This window comes from Schistocerca gregaria, chromosome 5, assembly GCF_023897955.1.
Source record: "Schistocerca gregaria isolate iqSchGreg1 chromosome 5, iqSchGreg1.2, whole genome shotgun sequence".
Taxonomy (NCBI): domain Eukaryota; kingdom Metazoa; phylum Arthropoda; class Insecta; order Orthoptera; family Acrididae; genus Schistocerca; species Schistocerca gregaria.
The window spans coordinates 168,081,039-168,100,876 of NC_064924.1; the positions used below are offsets into that span (position 1 = coordinate 168,081,039).

Below are 19,838 nucleotides of genomic sequence, written 5' to 3' on the forward strand. Positions count from 1 at the left end.
TTGTTCCTTACACCATCCTCAGCCACTATAGAATTTTCAGCACTTACACTCATTTCACCCTGTATATCTTAGTTTTTTTTTTGTTTTTTTTTTAAATTATCCTCCATACAAACATTTACAAAAACTTCAGGCTACTGCAATCAATAAATTTACAACAGATGTATACCTAGAAAAGGAAGAATTCTGTAGCACACTCAAAATATTACTCAAAAAGAATTCAGTCAATAATCAAACTAAGAACATCAACATCAGAAATTATGAGTGATCTTCAAGAGAATTCTTTTATTGTCCTCTGACCCACTTTTTGCAGGATGAGATCAGATTACACCTGAACCTAATTTTAGGGAAACCTCTGCACTATTTAAGTTTTGACAAAAATTGCTGTTCAAGTTGTACATGGCTTTCTTGGTACAGTCAAGTGGAACAATTTTGAAACAGTTACCAAAATTTAAAGCAAATACCAAGTCACAGGGAATCTACATTTCACCATCAAGTTTTAGTATAGACCTTTTCCTCAAAGTGTTATTCTTACGAGGGTGGTTTGAAAAGTTCTCGGATTCACCACGAGAGATCAGCGCAAGGGCAACAAGTTTTTCATGTGATATTCAATGGACTGTTGCCTGTAAACACATGCCACATCAGTGCTCTTTGAAGAGAGCTGTGGCGGTGACGCAGCTCTCTTGTTGTTCCCGCGCAGTTGTGACAAAGCGAGCTAAGATATTTTTACTTCCCCATCTGCCCCCTTAAATTTCATTTTTTCATTTTTGAATTAATTAGCATTAACATACATGAATATAATCTGCTTTTTCATATAAGAGAAAGGTTGGTCCTCAGTTTTAAAGAATTTAACACAAGATCTAATTTTGTGCTTGGTTTTAAGTAAGTAATTGATTTTCTAATTTATTTTGACTATTCCTAGATAGTACCTTTTGTTATAGGGTGAAATCAGTAATTGTTTTGCAACTTAAATTCTATTGTTTATATGTAAACAAATACAAACTCTGTACTAATTATAAACGTTTGGAAGACAAAATACTAGTAATCTTAAAAGTATCTATGTGGCTCTATTCGAAAACATAATAGGAAAACCAGCCCTTCATTAATTCAAAAGTAATTAACAGTTTTCTCGAAGTAGTGTTTACATGACGATATGGGTTAATTTCACCATTTAAACAAATAATTCGTCTTTCATCCTTGCTGAAGAAAAAACTGTTAAAAAGACAGAATTTTTCTATGTGCCCAGTTAATTTAACGAGTTAAGATTTAATTGTACAGGGCCTATTATTTTGATGATATGTAAGGGGCCAATTTTTGTTCCTGAGATAGTCAGTCCACGGTCAAGTTTTAGACGAGAAACCTGTGTTGGTTAGAATAACAATAATGCTTCAACTTAACTGTGGAATAAGTGCTAAACAAATAGGCCGTGTGTAAAAACAATGACAGTGCCAGCTCCAAACATATCTTTCTATTCTTCAAAAACTGTGAACCTTGTGATTAGGCTTTTACTGCTCGTAGATGTCCAACACTAAACTATTGTATCACTATGTGGATGTTCGCCTGAAAACTATTAATGAGACTGATTGAAAGTGAAATAATAGTGCACTGGCAAATAACTGTGCATTATTAGGGGGTTGTGAACAGTGAAAGTAAAGTACTGTGAAATGCAACTGTGCATCTGTTGGCTACATTATTTACAGTAGCCAGTGTCGGAATCCACAACCTATTTTTTAGCCAGTGTAGCCACAGCATCTCAACACCGAGGGCATCAAACAAAGAGATAAATAAAGCAAGCCGAACAGCCACATAGTGATTTGCGAAGATGGGGGGGAGGGGGGGGGGGATTAAGATTCAAGCAAGATTCGTAAAGAAAGGTATGAAAGCAAAGGACTTTCATGCCAATTTCCAGAATACACTGGGTGACTCGGCTCCTTCATATTCAACTGTTGCCAAGTGGACAAATTAATTAAATTTGGTTGGGAAAGCTTAGATGATGACCCATGCAGTATTCAGCCAAGATGTGTCAATACTCCAGAAATCATTGCAAAAGTGCACAAAATGGTCATGAAGGACTGCCAATTGAAAGTGTGTGAAATTGCTCATGTTTGCCACATGTCATCTGAAAGGGCATATTACATTTAAACTGAAGAATTACAAATTGAAAAAATATCTGCAAGATGGATGCCATAACTCTTGATGCTGGATCAAAAACACATGAGAAAGGACATATTGAAACAATGTTTGGCCTGTTTTAGGAGAAACAAACAAGATTTTTTTGCACCAGTTTGTGACCACTGATAAAACTTGCATGCACTACTATACCCCAGAGACAAAACAAGCCGAAGTAGTGGAAATTTGCTGATTCTCCGCCATCAAAGAAAGCAATGGCAATTCCTGCAGCAGGAAAGGTCATGGCATGGGATGCGAAGGGGATTCTATTTGTAGATTTTCTCCCCACTGGGCAAACAATTACTGGAGAATACTATGCTAACCTCCTGGACAAATTGCAACAAAAGATACACAAGAAAAGGCCACGTTTAGCAAGGAAGAGAATCAGCTTCCATCAAGACAATGCGTACCTGCACACATGTGCCATCGCCATGGCAAAATTACATGAACTAAGGTATGAATTGTTGCCACACCCACCTTATTCACCTGATAAGGCTTCGTAAGACTTCCATCTCTTCCCAAAACTGAATATTTTTCTTGGTGGATGAAGATTCACTTCAAATGAAGAATTGACAGCCGGAGTTGACAACTATTTTGCAGGCCTAGAAGAAACTAATTTTGAAAATGTGATCAAGGCACTGGAACATCGTTGGACCAAGTGCATTAATCTACAGGAGACTACACGAAAAAATAAAAAAAAGTTTCAGTGATGTAAGTGCTTTTTTGTCTATTCCGAGAACTTTTCAAATCACCCTTGTAATTTAGTCACAGCAAACAAAATAATTTATTTAACTTATGAAGTACAAAGAAGATCACAGAAACAACATACCAATACAGTCCACTGAAATGAAAGGATATGAAAAAACAAACTCTATAATCCTAAAGAAGTAGAAATATCAAGCATTTGTTTTTCAGATAATCCAAGAGTGGACAGAGAGTAGGAATATCCAAGATTCCATGGCATCAATATACATGAAAAATCTGCTGCTATAGAAGTAGATGACACTGTGATGAACTTCTAACTGGAAGCAATCTGCATGTTACATACTGTACAACTAAATAATAGTATAACATACGTAGTCAGCCATTCCCAAATGGTGAGAGCTTAAGAGAGGGATAAAATTTAGAAGTATCTTGTGGCAGTGTGCAAACAGCATGCACAGAGGCACTTTTATTCAATTAAAATATTTTAACAGCTGTACAATTTGTCATACCTCATCTCTAACTACCATCAGGGCATATATGCAACTGCAATGACTAGGTGCTCTCAGGACAGACAATGTGATTATTTTGAAAATGAATTTATTTTCATGTTCAGAACAGATTTTAAAATTCACTGACAAGAAAAAATTTCAACACCAAAAAATAATTAATGTATAATAATGAAATTTCAGAAATACATTGGTCTCGATAACATATTTAAGTTACTAATGTTGCAAGATCACAGGTTAACGTAAACTCGAGATAAGCTATTGAAAATGTGAAATGCCAGTACATTATTGGCTTGTGTAACTGCCAGAATGTTCAATGCAAGCTTGCAAACATGTATGCATTGTGTTGTTCAGGTGCTGGATGTCAGTTTGTGTGATGGAGTTCCATGCCTGTTGCACATGGTCAGTTAGTACAGGGACGTTTAACACTGTTCACGTATGACGCTGGAGTCGTTGACTACCAACATCCCATATGTGCTCAATTGGAGATACATCTGGTGACAGTAGACCAAGGCAACATGTTGACACACTGTAGAGCATATTAGGCAGCATTACGTGGCTGAACGTTATTTTGTTGGTAAACACCCACTAGAATGCTGTTCATGAACGGTGGCACAACAGGTCGAATCACCAGATTTACATACAAATTTGCCGTCAGATGCATGGGATAACGTAGAGGGCTCCTGCTGTCATACAAAATTGCAACTCAGACCATAACTCCAGATGTAGGTTCACTATGTCCAGCACATTGGCAAGTTGGCTGCAGGCTCTCAACTGGCCTCTTTCTAACCAACACACAGGCATCACTGGTACCAAGGCAGAACCAGCTTTCATCAGCAAACATAACAGACCTCCATCTGCCCTCCAACGAGCTCTTGCCTGACATCACCAAAGTTGCAAATGGTGGTGGCTTCTTGTCAACAGCATGCAAGCTACATGGCTTCTGGCTCGGAGCTATCCTTGAAGTAACTGATTTTTAGTAGTTCATTAAGTCACTGTGGTGGCAAATGCTGCTCTGGTAGCTGCTGCAGATGAAATACCATGCAACAAAGCTATATGGCGAACACACAATTGTCGTCCATCTCAGTTGTGGCACATGGCTGTCCAGAGCTCGGTCTTCTTGTGAACGCACATTCTCATGACCACTGCTGTGAGCAACAGTGTTCAGTGGTCACATTCCTGCAATGTCGCAGAAGGAACATTCAGCTTCTCATAGCCTTATTACACAACCTTCTTCAAACTCAGTAAGGTGCTGATAATGGCACCTTTGTCGGCTTAAAAACATTCTTGACTAACATCAACTCAACACGTCCAATCTCAAAGGTCATTAATGTTCACACCTACTACGGTATGTATTTAAAGCAAACCTCATTTGCATACTCATAGCGGTGCTACTGGTGCCACTCTCATGTGATTGGTGGGAAATTTGAATAGACATCATCTTTCAGATCTGGAAACAGGCCTACCAACTTTCATTTGTCGTACAACTCTTCCTTGGTGTTGCGATTTTGTTTTTCCTCTCAGCGTACGTAACATAGATATCACAAGGTTCTGAGTATGCACTTCTTTTTCCCGTTAATAAACATAAAAAAAATCATCTAGTTTAGTATTTACAAAGATAAGAAAATTAAAAAGATGCGTTTAATGAGTGCTTTACCTGGAATATCTCTGTACACAGCTCTGCCCCACAGCAATAATTGGTACTGTTATTTCAGGTTGCGATGCACCACCATGACCACCAGAATCTTTCATTCCATGATCTCCACAGATGACCATAAGAGATGGTTTTCCTCCATTGGTATTCTAAAACACAACTGCAAATTCCAGACAAATGGAGCAATTTCAGGTTGTATAGTACATATTTCTTCCATGATCTGGAGAACAGAAGTTGAAAAAATATTACTGCTCATACCTTGACAACAAACTGTTCATGTATTTTTTGTACAACACTGTCCATTTCATTAAGTTTTGTTCTTATATGATGGCTTTCTGGTCCCTCAACATGTCCAATGTGATCTAAGCCCAAATAATGGAGTACCATTATACTCCAGTCATCGGAATTCAGTTCAGATGGTAAGTTACGCGTAACATTGCTATCAACCTTCAAGAATAGATTATTAAATTACTGATTGCACACTATTTGAATACATGCTACACACACACATTTGCAGAAACCACTTACCTCCCAGAAATCAGATACAAAAAACGATGAAGTTCCCTCACTTCTTACAAATTTGTCTGGGTAAAGTTTCAGCCAAGTGTCATCACCATAGAAGACAATCTTCAGTCCATTGCTGACTGCCTGATGTAATAGGTTATCATCAGTAACAGCACTACTGCCAAAATTGAGGATAACATCGATGAAGTTGGGCACTGAACCTGTTGTAAGAGCCTGCAATATAGAACATACTTTCATTCATATGTGGTTGACGTCAACATTTACTAAGTCATACATACAATAATTGTTGATTCTTTGCAGAAAACTTTCATGGGTTCTACATAAATGCTTTCTTAGTGTCTTTTGGGCTGCCTTCCAAAAGTATACTGAGTATTACATTATTATTATTATTATTATTATTATTTATTTTCATTCATTCACTGTTTTCTGTAACTCACAACATGAAAGAGAATGTTTATCGATGTGGAACAAGTCAAAGTACATATTAGCAAAGGGAGGAGCTGTTAGGAACTGCAATAAATAATTATCTGTCATTAAACTACCTTGATCTATTTACATTAAAAGGAACATCTACTTGAAAAAAAAAAAAAAAAAGACACTGAGACAGAATTGATGGTTAGTACTTATCTTCATTAGGCATCATATCAGTATGCCCGAAAAGCTGAGTGATATGCTCTTAATTTTGAACATTCGCCAACCTATTCCTTCTCTCCTCCTTGAAGAAGCAAATACTGGTTTTAAAGCTAGAGTAGTATCAAATATTTTTATACATGCCTATCAGTAGTATAGATATTTCACCCCCTGAAAATAATTCCAGACCAGAATTTCTCTCACATAATTTTATAAACTATTTGCACTCACTCCAGGTTTTTAATTTCATATTGCTAGCTTAAAATCCATATAGCCATATTGACATTTGTGACAGGGCCATAATTAGGTGTGTACCATAATGGAATTTAGTTGAATCAAATCAGGTGATGTTGAGAACATTAGATTAGGAAATGAGGCACTTAAGGCAGTAGATGAGTTCTGCTATTTGGGCAGCAAAATAACTGATGATGGTCAAAGTAGACAGGATGTAAAATGTAGACTGGCAATGGCAAGAAAAGTGTTCCTGAAGAAGAGAAATTTGTTAACATTATGTATAGACTTAAGAGTCTTCCCAAAGTATTTGTATGGAGTGTAGCCATCAATTGAAGTGAAACATGGATGAGAAACAGTTAAGACAGGAAGAGGATAGAAGATTTTGAAATGTGGTGTTACAGAAGAATGCTGAAGATTAGATGGGTTGATCACGTAATTAATGAGGAGGTACTGAACAGAACTGAAGAGAAAAATTTGTGGCAAAACCAGATTGGAAGAACGGATTAGGCAGTAGGACACATACTGAGAAATCAAGGGATCAACAATTTAGTACTGGAGGGAAGCATCGGGGATAAAAATCTTAGGGAGATACCAAGAGATGAATACAGTAAGCAGATTCATAAGGATGTAGGTCGCAATAGTTACTCAGAGATGAATGTGACATTCATCAGGGCAATACCTAAGATCACAATCATACTAAGATTGTGTAATTTACATTGACATCTATACTCTGCAAAGCACCGTGAGGTGCATGGCAGAAGACACATCCCACTTTATCAGTTACTAGGGTTTCTCCCCGTTCCATTTACATATGTAACGTGGGAAGAATTACTGTTTGCAAGCCTCTGTGTGTGTAGTAACTGTTCTAATATTATCCTCATGATTCCTATGTGAGTGATACATATCGGGTTATGGTATATTCCTAGAACTCATTATTTAAAACCAGTTCTTGAAACTTTGTTATTAGACTTTCTTGGGCTAGTTTATGTCTATCTTCAAGAGTCTTACAGTTCAGTTCCTTCAGTATCTCCGTGACACTCACATGGATCAAACAAACCTGTGACTGACCATTCATGCTGCCCTTCTCAGTATATGTTCAATATCCCCTGCTTGTCCTATCTGGTAGGAGTACCACAAACTTAAGCAATACTATAGAACCATTAATAGGAGGACTTGTAAGCAATCTTCTTTGTAGAATGATTGCACTTCTTCAATATTCTACAAGTAAACAGAAGTCAACCACCTGCTTCATCCACAACTTTGTTATCATGCCATTTCATATCCCTATCAAGTGTTACACCCAGGTATTTGTACGAGTTGGCTAATTCCAACAGTGACTCACTGATATTATAGCCATACGATACTATGTCTTTCATTACATGAAGTACACAATTTTATATTTCTAACTATTTATGGCAAGTTGCCAATCTTCTGCACCACTTCGAAATCTTATCAAGATAAGACTGAATATTTATGCACCTTCTTTCAGACAGTACTTCATCACACACAACTGCATCATCTGCAAAATGTCTGAGGCTACTATTAATATTGTCTGCAAAGACACTGATATACAGTATGAACAGCGAGGGTCCCAACACACTTTCCTGGAGCACACCACAAGTTACTTCTATATCTGACGATGACTCGATACCGCACAATATTTTACTTTTGTCAATAAGTGTAGGTGTGGTATTGATAGGGATTCCATTGGGCCCTGGAGCTTTGTTCAATTTTAATAACTTCTGTTTCTCAACACCAAGGTCAGTAACACTTGTTTCAACCATATTTTCAATGGTACAAGGATAAAAATGGGGCATTTGAAAACAGAGTAAAGCATTTCAGTTTTTGCTTTGCTAACCTCAATTTCAATTCCTGTCTCATTCATTAGGGACTCGACACTAACTTTGGTTCCACTAACAGCCTTTACATATGATCATAGTTTCTTTGGGTTTTGTGAAACGCATTGGTCTCTATGACAGCCAAACATGTTTCATTCAGCATCTCTCTATCTATAGCCCTATGCTTTGTTTTAACCTATTACGTAGTAACCACTGTTTCTTTTGAAGTGACTGGGAGGGTCCCTCCCATTATGAACTGCTCTCCTGGATTCATATCTATCCAGAGCAGGTCAACTTTTCTTGAACTTGAACCATAGTTCCTGTACTTGCTCCTGTCCAGTGCTGAAAGTTTCAAGTTCCTCACTGATGTAAGACACTACTGACATTTTATCTAGTTTACAGAACATATATATCTTTCTGGTTGTTTTCGTTGTCCTTTCTACTTTGGTAATCATTGTTGCCACAACTGTGTCATGGTCACTGATATCAGTTTCGATGTGGACATCCTCAAAGAGGTCAGGTTTATTTATTGCCAACAGATCCAATATATTTTCATCATGAGTGGGGTTCATAACTATCTATTCTAGGTAGTTCTCAGCAAAGGCATTTAGTAACGTTTCACGGGATTTCTTGTCAATCCCACCATTAACAAAACTGTAATTTTTCCAATTGATTGTTGGATAATTAAAGTCTCCAATGTGGATTACACTATGACTGCAGAATTTGCACAAGTGAACTGAGGTTTTCTCTAAAGATATCGGTACATTAACAGATGAGTCTGATGGGCGATACAAGGATCCAGTCCTCATTTTATGCCCACCCCCTGATATTGAGTCTACCCCAAACAATCTCACACGCAACTTCAATTTTCATCTCTGTGGATTTGAGATTCTTGGTTACTTACTGCGACAAATAAATCACTTCCATTTCCTAATGGTCTATGCCTTTGATATACACTCCAATTTTCTCCAAAAATTCCACTGCAATCAATCTCAGATTTCAACCACCTTTCTGTGCCTAAATTTATGTGAGCTTCACTGTTTTTCAGGAGCACTTCAAACTCTTGGCATTTTGTTGGAAATGCTTCAGCACTTAACTATTAGGAATTTAATGCTCTCACCAATGGCAAGTATTTCTTCTGGTCTTGCACTGATACTTCTGGGTTTCTTACAAGTATCGTTACCTGGGTGGCTGCGGAGTCATCTAATCTAAAAACACTCTTGTGTGCATACCGCACAGAGTCAGCTACCTGAGTAACAGCCTCTGATAAGTAGTATACACCTGACCCAATTAGGGGGACCCTGCAGTTCTCTGGCCTATAGCATCAGCCCAGGAAGTCTCAGGCTAGCCTGTCACAGAGCCTTTGAAGTATCTGGTTCAATCTTTCCACTCTACTCAAAACCAAAGGACCACAATCAGTTCTGAGGACAATGATAAAAATTGTGAGCTTAGTAGAAACTCCATGCACAAGGTTTGTTTTTCAATCTTCTGTGCCAGTCATTGGAATGACCCAAGTGGGTTCTTGGAGCCCAGATGACAGGCTTCATTTGTTCCAGTGTGCATCACAATCTGCAGTTGGTTGCACCATGTTGCCTCACCTCAATGGCTGCTGGAATAGCCTCTTCATCATGTTAAATGAGCCCTCCAGGTATACACGCATTGTGCACCTGGTGTCCTTTCCTGTCCTTTTTGCCATTTCCCTAAGGGGTACCATCATTTACAATACGTTTTAACTGTGGATAATAAATAGACCCCTACCCCTTTATGTTTGCCTCCTTTTGACACTGGACAGAACAGGTTTCCTTCGAACAGGTGACATGAGTCCCGGTGGCTCAGTTACAGCAAAAAGACGGTAATTCAAATTTGTTGGTTACGGAGATCAGTACAACACCCTAAGTCGTCCCTAGTCCCCATCCATCCTTTACCGGACACCTGGATCTACCATTGAGATGCCACCCCCAGTGGACAAGTAATGACAGATCCTGCACTATCTGCTGAGGAGATGGGATACAACTGAAAGGATAGTTCTTGAGACATCTGTACCGCCTTCACTGGTACACGACTCTCGGAAGCTCTTACAACACACCGGTTTGCAGCAGTTGCCAATCATTTGACTGTAGTCAAGGTGATTTCCAGCTGCTTATGAAACCACTCATCCCACGTTTGAGAACAGCATTCAGGGTGGGGCTGCATTATAGCTACTGCAGTGTATTACAGGGCAGTGAATAAATAACTTTAAATCAAGCCCATTGATTATCTTTTAATCTGTTGAGATAAAAAGTGCTAATTTGCTGTAAGAATTGAAACAAATACACAAAACAAGATTTCTATTCAGGAAACACAAAAACCTATGGCAAAAATTACTTGTTTCCCAAAATGTTTTGGGATTAATTGTAGTTGTTAGCAAACTCGAAAATAGAGTTAATTTACAATGAATGTAAATAATATGTAGGGCTACTCCTCTTTAAGTGAAAACTTGATGTAACACAATATATTATTTAGAATATCTGCTACAGTAACTAAATTATGAACGCCAATTTACTACAAATTACTTTTAGATTATGCAAAGGACAATAGCAGCTTTGGAAATTCTCAAAAATGCACATTTATTTGCATTGATATACAAAGTAATTCAGGTGATATACTCTTTGGCAGTAACTGTGAATCACAAATGCTAATTTGCTGTGCGATAGGTTACATATCCAAAACACTTTCAACTGTCTGTTTTGAAACCGTCCGAAAATTCTCAAAAATAACTTACTTCTCACTTACTTATAGAATGAAATTAGAGAAAAATTGTTTTGAAGAATGACAGACCTCCTGTTATCCAAAATTTTAAAAGAGCACAATTAAACTTAGGCTTAAAATTGATGATAACAGTAAAAGTTCATCACAACACTCGTGAATGTTCAAAATTTCACAATATAAATAGATACTGATACAATCAATGAAAGAGTATGCAGAAGCAATGTAATCAGTAAGAGATACAAACCTAGAACTTCAAATGCAAATACACACCCTCTCACACAAAGGAAAATTATAAAGTCAGCTTTTACATATACACAAAACATGCATATTGCATGGATTTTTTCACTTAGCTGTTTCTGCACACACCTCTATACTGGCCTGCCACAGAAGAATGTGTGTAGTGTGATCTCTTCCTTTGGCACTTGGGCTCACAGCTTATCTAACTTCAATCCTCCTCCTCTTCTGTTCAAGTTTTTTGTGCTTTTGAATTTCTATTGCCTCTCTGTAGATTCTAGCATAGTAACAATTGGATATTGATAAAATCATAGTATCGAAGACACAAATTTGGTGGCTTCCTGGTCTCAGGGCTGAGCTACTACAACCAGTTTATTAGAGTTCCCCTGATGACAATTGCTGTTGCAAGCAGCTTTCTAGGTCCTCTGCAGCGTTCAAAGATTTGCATACATTTCTTGTGCATATACACACTGTGTCAACACTGCATCTACTTAGTATTCTACTGATGCAATCTGTGACAGTTTTTATGAAAGAGGAAAACTCTCTCTTTGGTCCATTCTTTTGCACTAGAAGTTCCTGACCTTTTGGGATGTAGTGCACTATTTATCTCTTTTTCAGAGTCACTGTTTCTCCTGGAACTGGTTCTTAAATGATTGAGCTCATCCACCAAGTACTGTAGTTCATAAATTATTTTAGCCCGGTCATCCAATTTTTTGAACAGCTTTAAAATATAAAAACAGATGGGCTCAATAAGATTCTTTAAATTTGAAATTGCTATCTAAGTTTTATAGCCTCTGATGATGTTTCCAGCATTGGAAGACAAAATATTTAGGCAGAGAAATATGCTCTGCACCATGGCCGAATTCATATAAAACAAAAATCATCCAAGATGTAAATACCAGCTGTGAAAGATTGCATTTTATGACGAATCCTTTATTCACAAATCTAGACAATCAAGTAATCTTGAGTGGTTAACAAAGTGTGTTTTAAACTTTCTAACGAAGTGATAAGGATTCTCAGTTTATTGTTTCTAGATGGTAGGTTCCTGAAGACTTTCACACCAGACTACAGAACTCCACTCTGCACTCTCAACAAGGTTTTTTTTTCTTTTTCTTTTTTTCTTATGTGTTTTATTGTGGTTATAGGCGAGGTCTGTTCAGAAAATTCTGGAACTTTTTCCACAAATTTTTTCTATGCCTACCTTTTACGTACTGTGCATTGTCTCCTCCATAATTCATACACGTCTCCCAACACCATTTCCACTTCTAGAAAGTACAGAGGAAGAGGCAGCACAATGATTTCATTTTCTGTGCAATAGTCATGCACCAACAGTAAAAAATTTGTGGGTGCATTATTGTGATGAAAGAGCCATGAATTGCCTCACCATATTTCAAGTCATTTCAGTCTCTCATTTTCTCGCAGCCATCACAATACATTCCAATAGTACCACCAATAACAGTTTGTCGCTGTCAGATGAATTCATCATGATCTAATCCTTTAAAAGCAAAGGAAACTATCAGCATGCGTTAAGTGACTAGAAATACAACACGTGAGAAATCTGTTTCTTGGCACATATGTAGAGGGGTTGTTTACCACTACAGACGTGATGGCCACAGGTAGAGGACCGAGAGAAGTGAATGGGGTAGAAGATAGAGATTTTGGATGATGTTGTCAATGAATCTGAACCATGTGAGGAGTTTGAGATTCTGGGTGGTTAGGAATAATTCCTCTAGTTGGCCCAAGAATAGGTTGGCATTGGATGGTGCCATGCAGGTGCCCATTGCTGTACTACAGGTTTGTTTGTAGATGGATTGTTTGGGATAAAAACAGAGTTTTACCATCCTGAGCTGGACCCATAATGTTGCTTTATATACAGACCAGACTAATATATTCCAGAGAAACAGTTAAACAGTTATATTTCAATGGCTACAGATGTGAAACTGTCTTCAACCACTTTGCGACTGATAGTTACTTTCTGTATTTTAGTAAGTCTGCATTCTTTGCTTTGTGCTGCATCTTCGGCATTTCTAATTGTAACAGACAACTGGTTTTTCGGTTCAGAATCCAGTCTTTGTGAAGTAATGCCAGACATTCCATATTAGTGCATTCTACATGAGCAAATTGATAAAATTACGCAGCAAAATTTGGAGCTATAGAAAAACAATTACAATTCTCAAAGAATATTGCAAAAGTAAACTGCTCAACTAAATGTCAACAATTTTACTTTTTGCATATCAATAATAATTGTATTTGTACCGCTTACATTCCTGTTTTGTTGTAGCATTTTTTTTTTATTTTTTTTTTTACTGACACCAGTCTTATAACTGGTGATGACATCATACATTAATTCCTACCACGTATTATTCTCTACATCTCTGCATAGCATTCTTTTCTTTCAGATTTCTCCAGTTTTGTCTGCCCTTACAAGCTTTCTCCTCTAATACTAATGCAAACTTAATTATTACTCATAAAAAAACATTTTTTCCTCATATGTACATACAGAGGAATGGTCAATATTCAGGGATATGACAGGAATGATCAATTGAAAAAAAAAAATAAATAAATAAATAAAAAAGCCTTTGTATGCACTTGTTTCCTATTCTGAATGTTTTTCAAGATAGAGCACCATTAATGTACATTGTTATTTTTTCTTGTTTTATTCAATACTGTGTCAGGTTAACACAGGATGCTTAAACATCGTAGTGTACTCGCAGCGTATGCTGGGGAAAAAAATGGTAATAATTCCACTATATGCCACTAGATGAAAAAATGACGCAATAAGCAGTAAGAATGTGATGTGGCTACACAAAAAGGAAAGAAACAATCAAACACATAACAACGCTGGTTCTAGCATATTTATTAGGTTATGCTGCATCGATAACATAGTATGGTCGACAGTTGCTCGCTGCATACCTGCTGTAATCAGAGTGATATGTCATCATATATTATCCTTCAGATTAGGAAGAGTCCAGATACATCCCTGGGCGACATGATCTTTCAGGTACAGCCTTAACCATAAGTCACAAGGATTGCAGTCAAGAGTATCTTGAAGGCCATACATCTTGAAACTGCCTAGAGATGATGTGGTTGGTAGCAAAGGTTTCTTGAAGCAAACCTTTCATATGGCAAGTGACATGTTACCACACAATCCTGCACAAAAATAGTCATGTGGACATACTTGCATTCTCACAAAGCTGGAATCACATGTTCCACAAAAAGGGCCTTATAATGTGAGATGTCACTGTACTTATAACAGACCAGTGAGGTGTCATCTCCTCGAAGAAAAACTAATCGCGAATGAAGGAGCTTGTGAAACCACACCACACAGTCATGTTAACTGACTGCAATGGATGTTGCTGCACAGCATATGGCAGAGCAAAACCCAATACGTGACAGTCCTGCACATTCACAGCACCGTGCAGAGTAAAATGTGCCATTCATTCCCATGCATAAAAAAGAGCGACGGGCAAAGTCATGCCACTGCAGCCTATCTTGGAGTTTCATTTGGTGCACATTTTGAATCTTATAGAGATATCAGTGTAAAATGCACTGCAAAATCTTTTGAACTCTTGAGCAGGGTGAAAAGAATTCCCATGACACAGCTCGAGCACTGGTTGCAGAATTTCAGGTGTGTGCTGCATGGTCAGCTATAGTTACAGCAACTTTACCCACATCTGCCAAAGGAATGAGGCTGGCCCTCTCTGTGCCCCACCACCTAATTCACCTGTTTTTCCACATTTATAGGTCATATTCTTTAGCCCATTTATTGACATGGGGGTCTCCATAGCTGTGCCTGTTGGCGGCGTTCCTGCAATACAGCACTGTTACTGCTGCCAACCTGATAAAGCAACATTACCGCCAGTGCACAGTCTTTCTTCTCAATAGTCATTGTGTTTCACATGGAAAACTTCAACATTCTTAGCCCTTTGCACCAACAGTCACTACACAAAGGAAATCAAAAACACGTCACCAAGCAACAGTATACTGACATCAAAACGGGAAAAATTTCACATTCCAACTGCTTATAGCATAATATTTTTGCCTGCTGGCAGAAAGTGGAATTATTATTCTTTACAGCACGCTCTGTGAATGCAACAATTAATTAACATATCTGTGATGTTTCAACAAAGACCTCATTTGAATACAGTACGGCGTGACATCACACAGCTCTCCAAGCCATTGATGGCTTTCCAGACTTTGGAGCCACAACTTCCCATTCAAGTAGCTCCTCAATTGACATCATGATGTTGAAAGGACACTACTCCAGTACTCACACCCAGAAATAATCACTGGTGATGCCAGGAATTGCACATGGGTTCTGGATGTGGTAGTCAGATATGCTGACCACTCAGTTGTGGAGGTGAACTATTATTCATAACACCAAACAATTTTCTATCTTGGCCTGCTCTTCTCCATTTAAACAACAAGCCCCATCTCTTTCTTGTGTGGCAGGCAGTACACTGGAATCAACACTGCATTTCACAGTGCTTACTACAATGTTACAGCATATCGTATTATTTAGTAGCTAAAAATGGCCACGGGTGGATTCACAGAAACCTGAACTCATCCTCTTTTCACAGATTCCTTCACTCCCAGAAAAGTGCCAAGTTTTATTGTGTTTACAGGACACTTACCTGCTATAATCATCATCATCATATTATTATTATTATTATTATTATTATTATTATTATTACTATTATTTCATTAGCCTGAAAGGGGCCATAAATTCTTAAATATACTACCATTGTCATGTTGTGTAAGATGTATTTACACAATCAGTCATTAACAACCAGTAACAGGTTCTACAAACATAATCTCAATAGTTTTTTTAAAAAAAATATCCCATAGTGCACCTTCCTGAAGTGGTACAATAAAGAGCTAATTTTGGTATGCACTTTTCATCGATGCTCATTTCCAGAGCCCAGATTGGTAGGTTTTAACATTATAGAACCTAAAAAGGCCTTAAAAGGGCTAAACAACACAATCACAAAAAATTAATACTAAGGAAAATCAACAATGTCGACTCTCGCACTTTAAGAAGAGACATAATAAATTTATACACTGCACTGAAATCAAGAATATGTATACCACACTGTCACTTATATTTATAACATGATAATGTGTCAGCATGCTGCTCTATAAGTGACACCAGAGTCTACTATTTTGGTAGTTTGGAAGGTATAAGAAATACAGGTCGCACTGTAACCAACACTGTGCATTCATTTTGACATTTCCACATGCCACCACATTGGCACAAACCCAGCCAGCCCTTACTTAAGTGCCATCCTACAATAGGGAGGTGTACTAAAGGAACAAATCGGTGACACTTAAATCAGTCTAGTTTTGTAGTTACGCAGTAAAGTTGCGTGGTGGGTTGGCTCGCATTGAGTAGTGTGCTCTAAATGAAACTGTCATGCCTAAGCTGAAGACTCCAATTTCATGACTGATGGCAGCGTCATTTTTTACGAAGCCTGTAAAAAAGTAAGTAAACAGAAGTTCTTTTATACCATTTCCATTATCTGCTAATCTTCCTGCTTGCCTTCTTTCCATGGATTTTCAAATTGGAATTTAAAATTAGTTTACCGACATGGATATTTGATTCAATTACAGTTTAAATTTTACATGATCACATTCTTATTATTTTGTTACTACCATCTTCTTAGTCTTTGTTTGTTTGTTTTAATTTTAGGTAAGTCACAATAAAAAGTCATTTTACCTTCAACACAATGATTCTGTGACTCATAGTAAAAGTGTCACTAGAGAGAACAAACAACAGATTCAATCATCATTTTCGTCTATGACAAGCAGTGCAGTGGGCAGCTTTACTCCACACATGTCTGATGATTTAGTGTTGGCTAATGTGCCTTGGAATACACTACAGAAAACTAAATTTAAGGGCTTCCTGTAGAATATCAGCGGCTGCAGTATTCCAGACGAATCGACATTGCACAAAAATTATTTGCAACAAGTATATGAGAAGGCTATTGCTGATATTAAAACAGATATTGATGAGCACTGAAATTGGCATTAAGTCAACAAGACCACTAACACCTGTGGTAGATTTATAGCTAATGTTGCAATGGGGAAATTAGATTCCGTGACACCAGGAAAATCCCACAGATTCCTGTGTTAAGAATTGGAAAAGACAAAGCCTGCACCATCAGGAATGCCATACGCATTCTATGGCCTGGAGATGATTGGAATGAGAAATTTTTGCCATTGGTGACAGACTGTGCTACCTATACATTAAAATTGGAGCAGCACTGAAAGAATTATATCCCAGTGTGATCCATTGCACCTGCCTTACCAATATCCTTCATCTTCTCACAAAGAAAGTGAGAAATAATTGTGCTGAGGTTAACGGTATTATTTCCTCTCTTAAAAGTATTTCTCAAAACTCCTAACTGAGGAAATAGCTCCAAACATTCTCTTCTCACCTGAACCCATACTTACATGTTGGTGCACCCGACTCCTGGCAGCTTTATATTACAATGAACACTACCAAAAAGTCAGAGGTAATATACACACTCAACTCTAGTGAATCAGCTTGTATCAAAAAAGCTAAGACAAATCTTAAGAATAACAAGATTATTGAATCCTTGTCATTTTTAAGAGCTCATTTCCAGCATATACAAGGGGTGCTGGGCATTCAAAAAGAAACGAGCCGGAAGCATAATTACAGAAACCAGCACCTATATGTTGGAAGTATTGACCCTGACTGTTGAGACGCTTGTCCCACTGTGACACAAGGTGGTGGAAAATTCCCAGGGCTGCAATTTTAACCAGTTCCACATGTACAGCTGGACGTCGTCATCTGATGTGAATCATTTGTCCCTCAGAGCCTTTTTAAAGGGACCAAAAATGGTGTAATCCCAGGGAGAGAAGTCTGGACTGTATGGAGGGTGGCCAAGAACCTCCCATTTGAATTTCAGCAGGAGTGCCATGACTGTGTTGGCCATATGAGGCCTCACATTCTCATGGAGCAGAATGGTCCCATGGTAAAATCGCCTGGGAGCAATCTTGGTCATAGTAGAAAAACATCAGCATAACCTTTCCTGAGCTCATGTGGACAGCCTTGGTGTCCCCCCCCCCCCCCCTTTCCTTGAGGTGGTGACCCTGGATGCTTGCACTGAAGACTTTGTCGTTTTGACACTGGTTCAAAGTGATGACACCATGACTCATCTCCAGCCACCAGTCGTGCCAGGAACGCATTCCCTTCCCGATCATAGCGCTGCAGATGAGCAAGACAGTGGGTCATTCGACATGCTTCCTGGTGTGGTTGAAGACTGTGGGGGCACCCATTGGGCACACACTTTGCACATGTATAGTCGTTCCTTCATGATGGTGTGAACACTTCCAATGCTCAATCCGACCACGGCAGCTACAGCTTTCACTGTCACTCGGCGATCCTGCGTAAAGAGAGCATCCACCAGCCGGACGATGTCATCGGTAACTCAGGGTGGTGCTCCAGACCATGCATCATTGGCTAACGACACCTGTGCTTCCATGAAGCGCTTGTGCAACGCCTTGACCCTTGCAAGGGACATGCAGTGTTTGCTGTACACTTGTGACATTCATCACTGAATGTTCGTTCCTCCTACTCCTCCTGCTGTCAGAGAACGAACAACACCTCTTTGCACTTCTGTTGACATCTCCATATCATAGCTCTGTATAGTCACGTGATGTGCATGCATTCCCTCTATCAATGGGCTCTGAACTTCCACACTCTGGTTGGAACCACACCTCGTTACACACACCACGATATTACCCTACAGTCACTAATTTGTGCATTCCAGACTCCGGCTCATTTCTTTTCGAACGCCTTTTATACTTGATGCATTACAACATCTAGGGTCCACATTTCTATCACTGAAAGATGCAGGTGTAGACTTGTTTTCTGAGTTGCAAATGTATCTGGTGGAAACACCTAGTTCAGTGGGTACAGTGTGCATCACTAAACTAAGGAATATTATTCTGAGGAATCCTGGATATGAAGAAAATGTCCGCCATTATTCAGAGCGACAAGTTCAAATGCGGACTGCATAGGGGCCACAAGGAATTGCACTGATGAAATATGCACTGTTGATCTCCTGTGTTGCAGAAAGGTAGTAATTACCTGTGCTAGTTCAAAATAAAAAGAGAATGCAGGAGAAGGAGTTCCAGGTACATTACTTCACTGCTGACCGTGACGAATGGGTTATTTCACACACTGTATGACGACTTAAAAAATTTGTGAGAATTTCAAGTTGGTGAGGTTCATGAGATGAAATGATTTTCCACCTGTCTCCTTTGTAGCTAATATTTGTAAACTGCAGTGACATTTACAGCTCTAGATGTAAATTTATAGTACACATAGGCATGATGTTTTAGTTTTTATTTGAAAAGTGTATTATTATAAATTGAAATTCGATTTACAAATGTTTTACACAAAAAGTAGGAAAACTGTCCCTTTTGTTTACAACTCTTACATCTTAAAATAATTCTACCATGTCTGATGTATCGGACCATTAGCGTCACTTGCTGCAGCAGGACACATAGTTGTGCTGTTTCAGTCCAGAAGTTTAGAGGAAAACCCATATCCTGGGTAGTAAAATGGGC

The 19,838-nt window shown here is 38.4% G+C and overlaps 1 protein-coding gene across 1 annotated transcript in view; it reads right to left on the reverse strand.

Moving 5' to 3' along the window:
• LOC126273370 (GPI ethanolamine phosphate transferase 2) overlaps nucleotides 1-19,838 on the reverse strand; it is a 78,126-nt gene that overhangs the window by 55,534 nt on the left and 2,754 nt on the right. The window contains exons 3-5 of the mRNA XM_049976920.1: nucleotides 5,560-5,769; nucleotides 5,290-5,478; nucleotides 5,035-5,180 (exon numbers count right to left, since the gene is read on the reverse strand). Coding sequence (XP_049832877.1) covers nucleotides 5,035-5,180; nucleotides 5,290-5,478; nucleotides 5,560-5,769 — 545 coding nt within the window. The remainder of the gene's footprint in view (nucleotides 1-5,034; nucleotides 5,181-5,289; nucleotides 5,479-5,559; nucleotides 5,770-19,838) is intronic.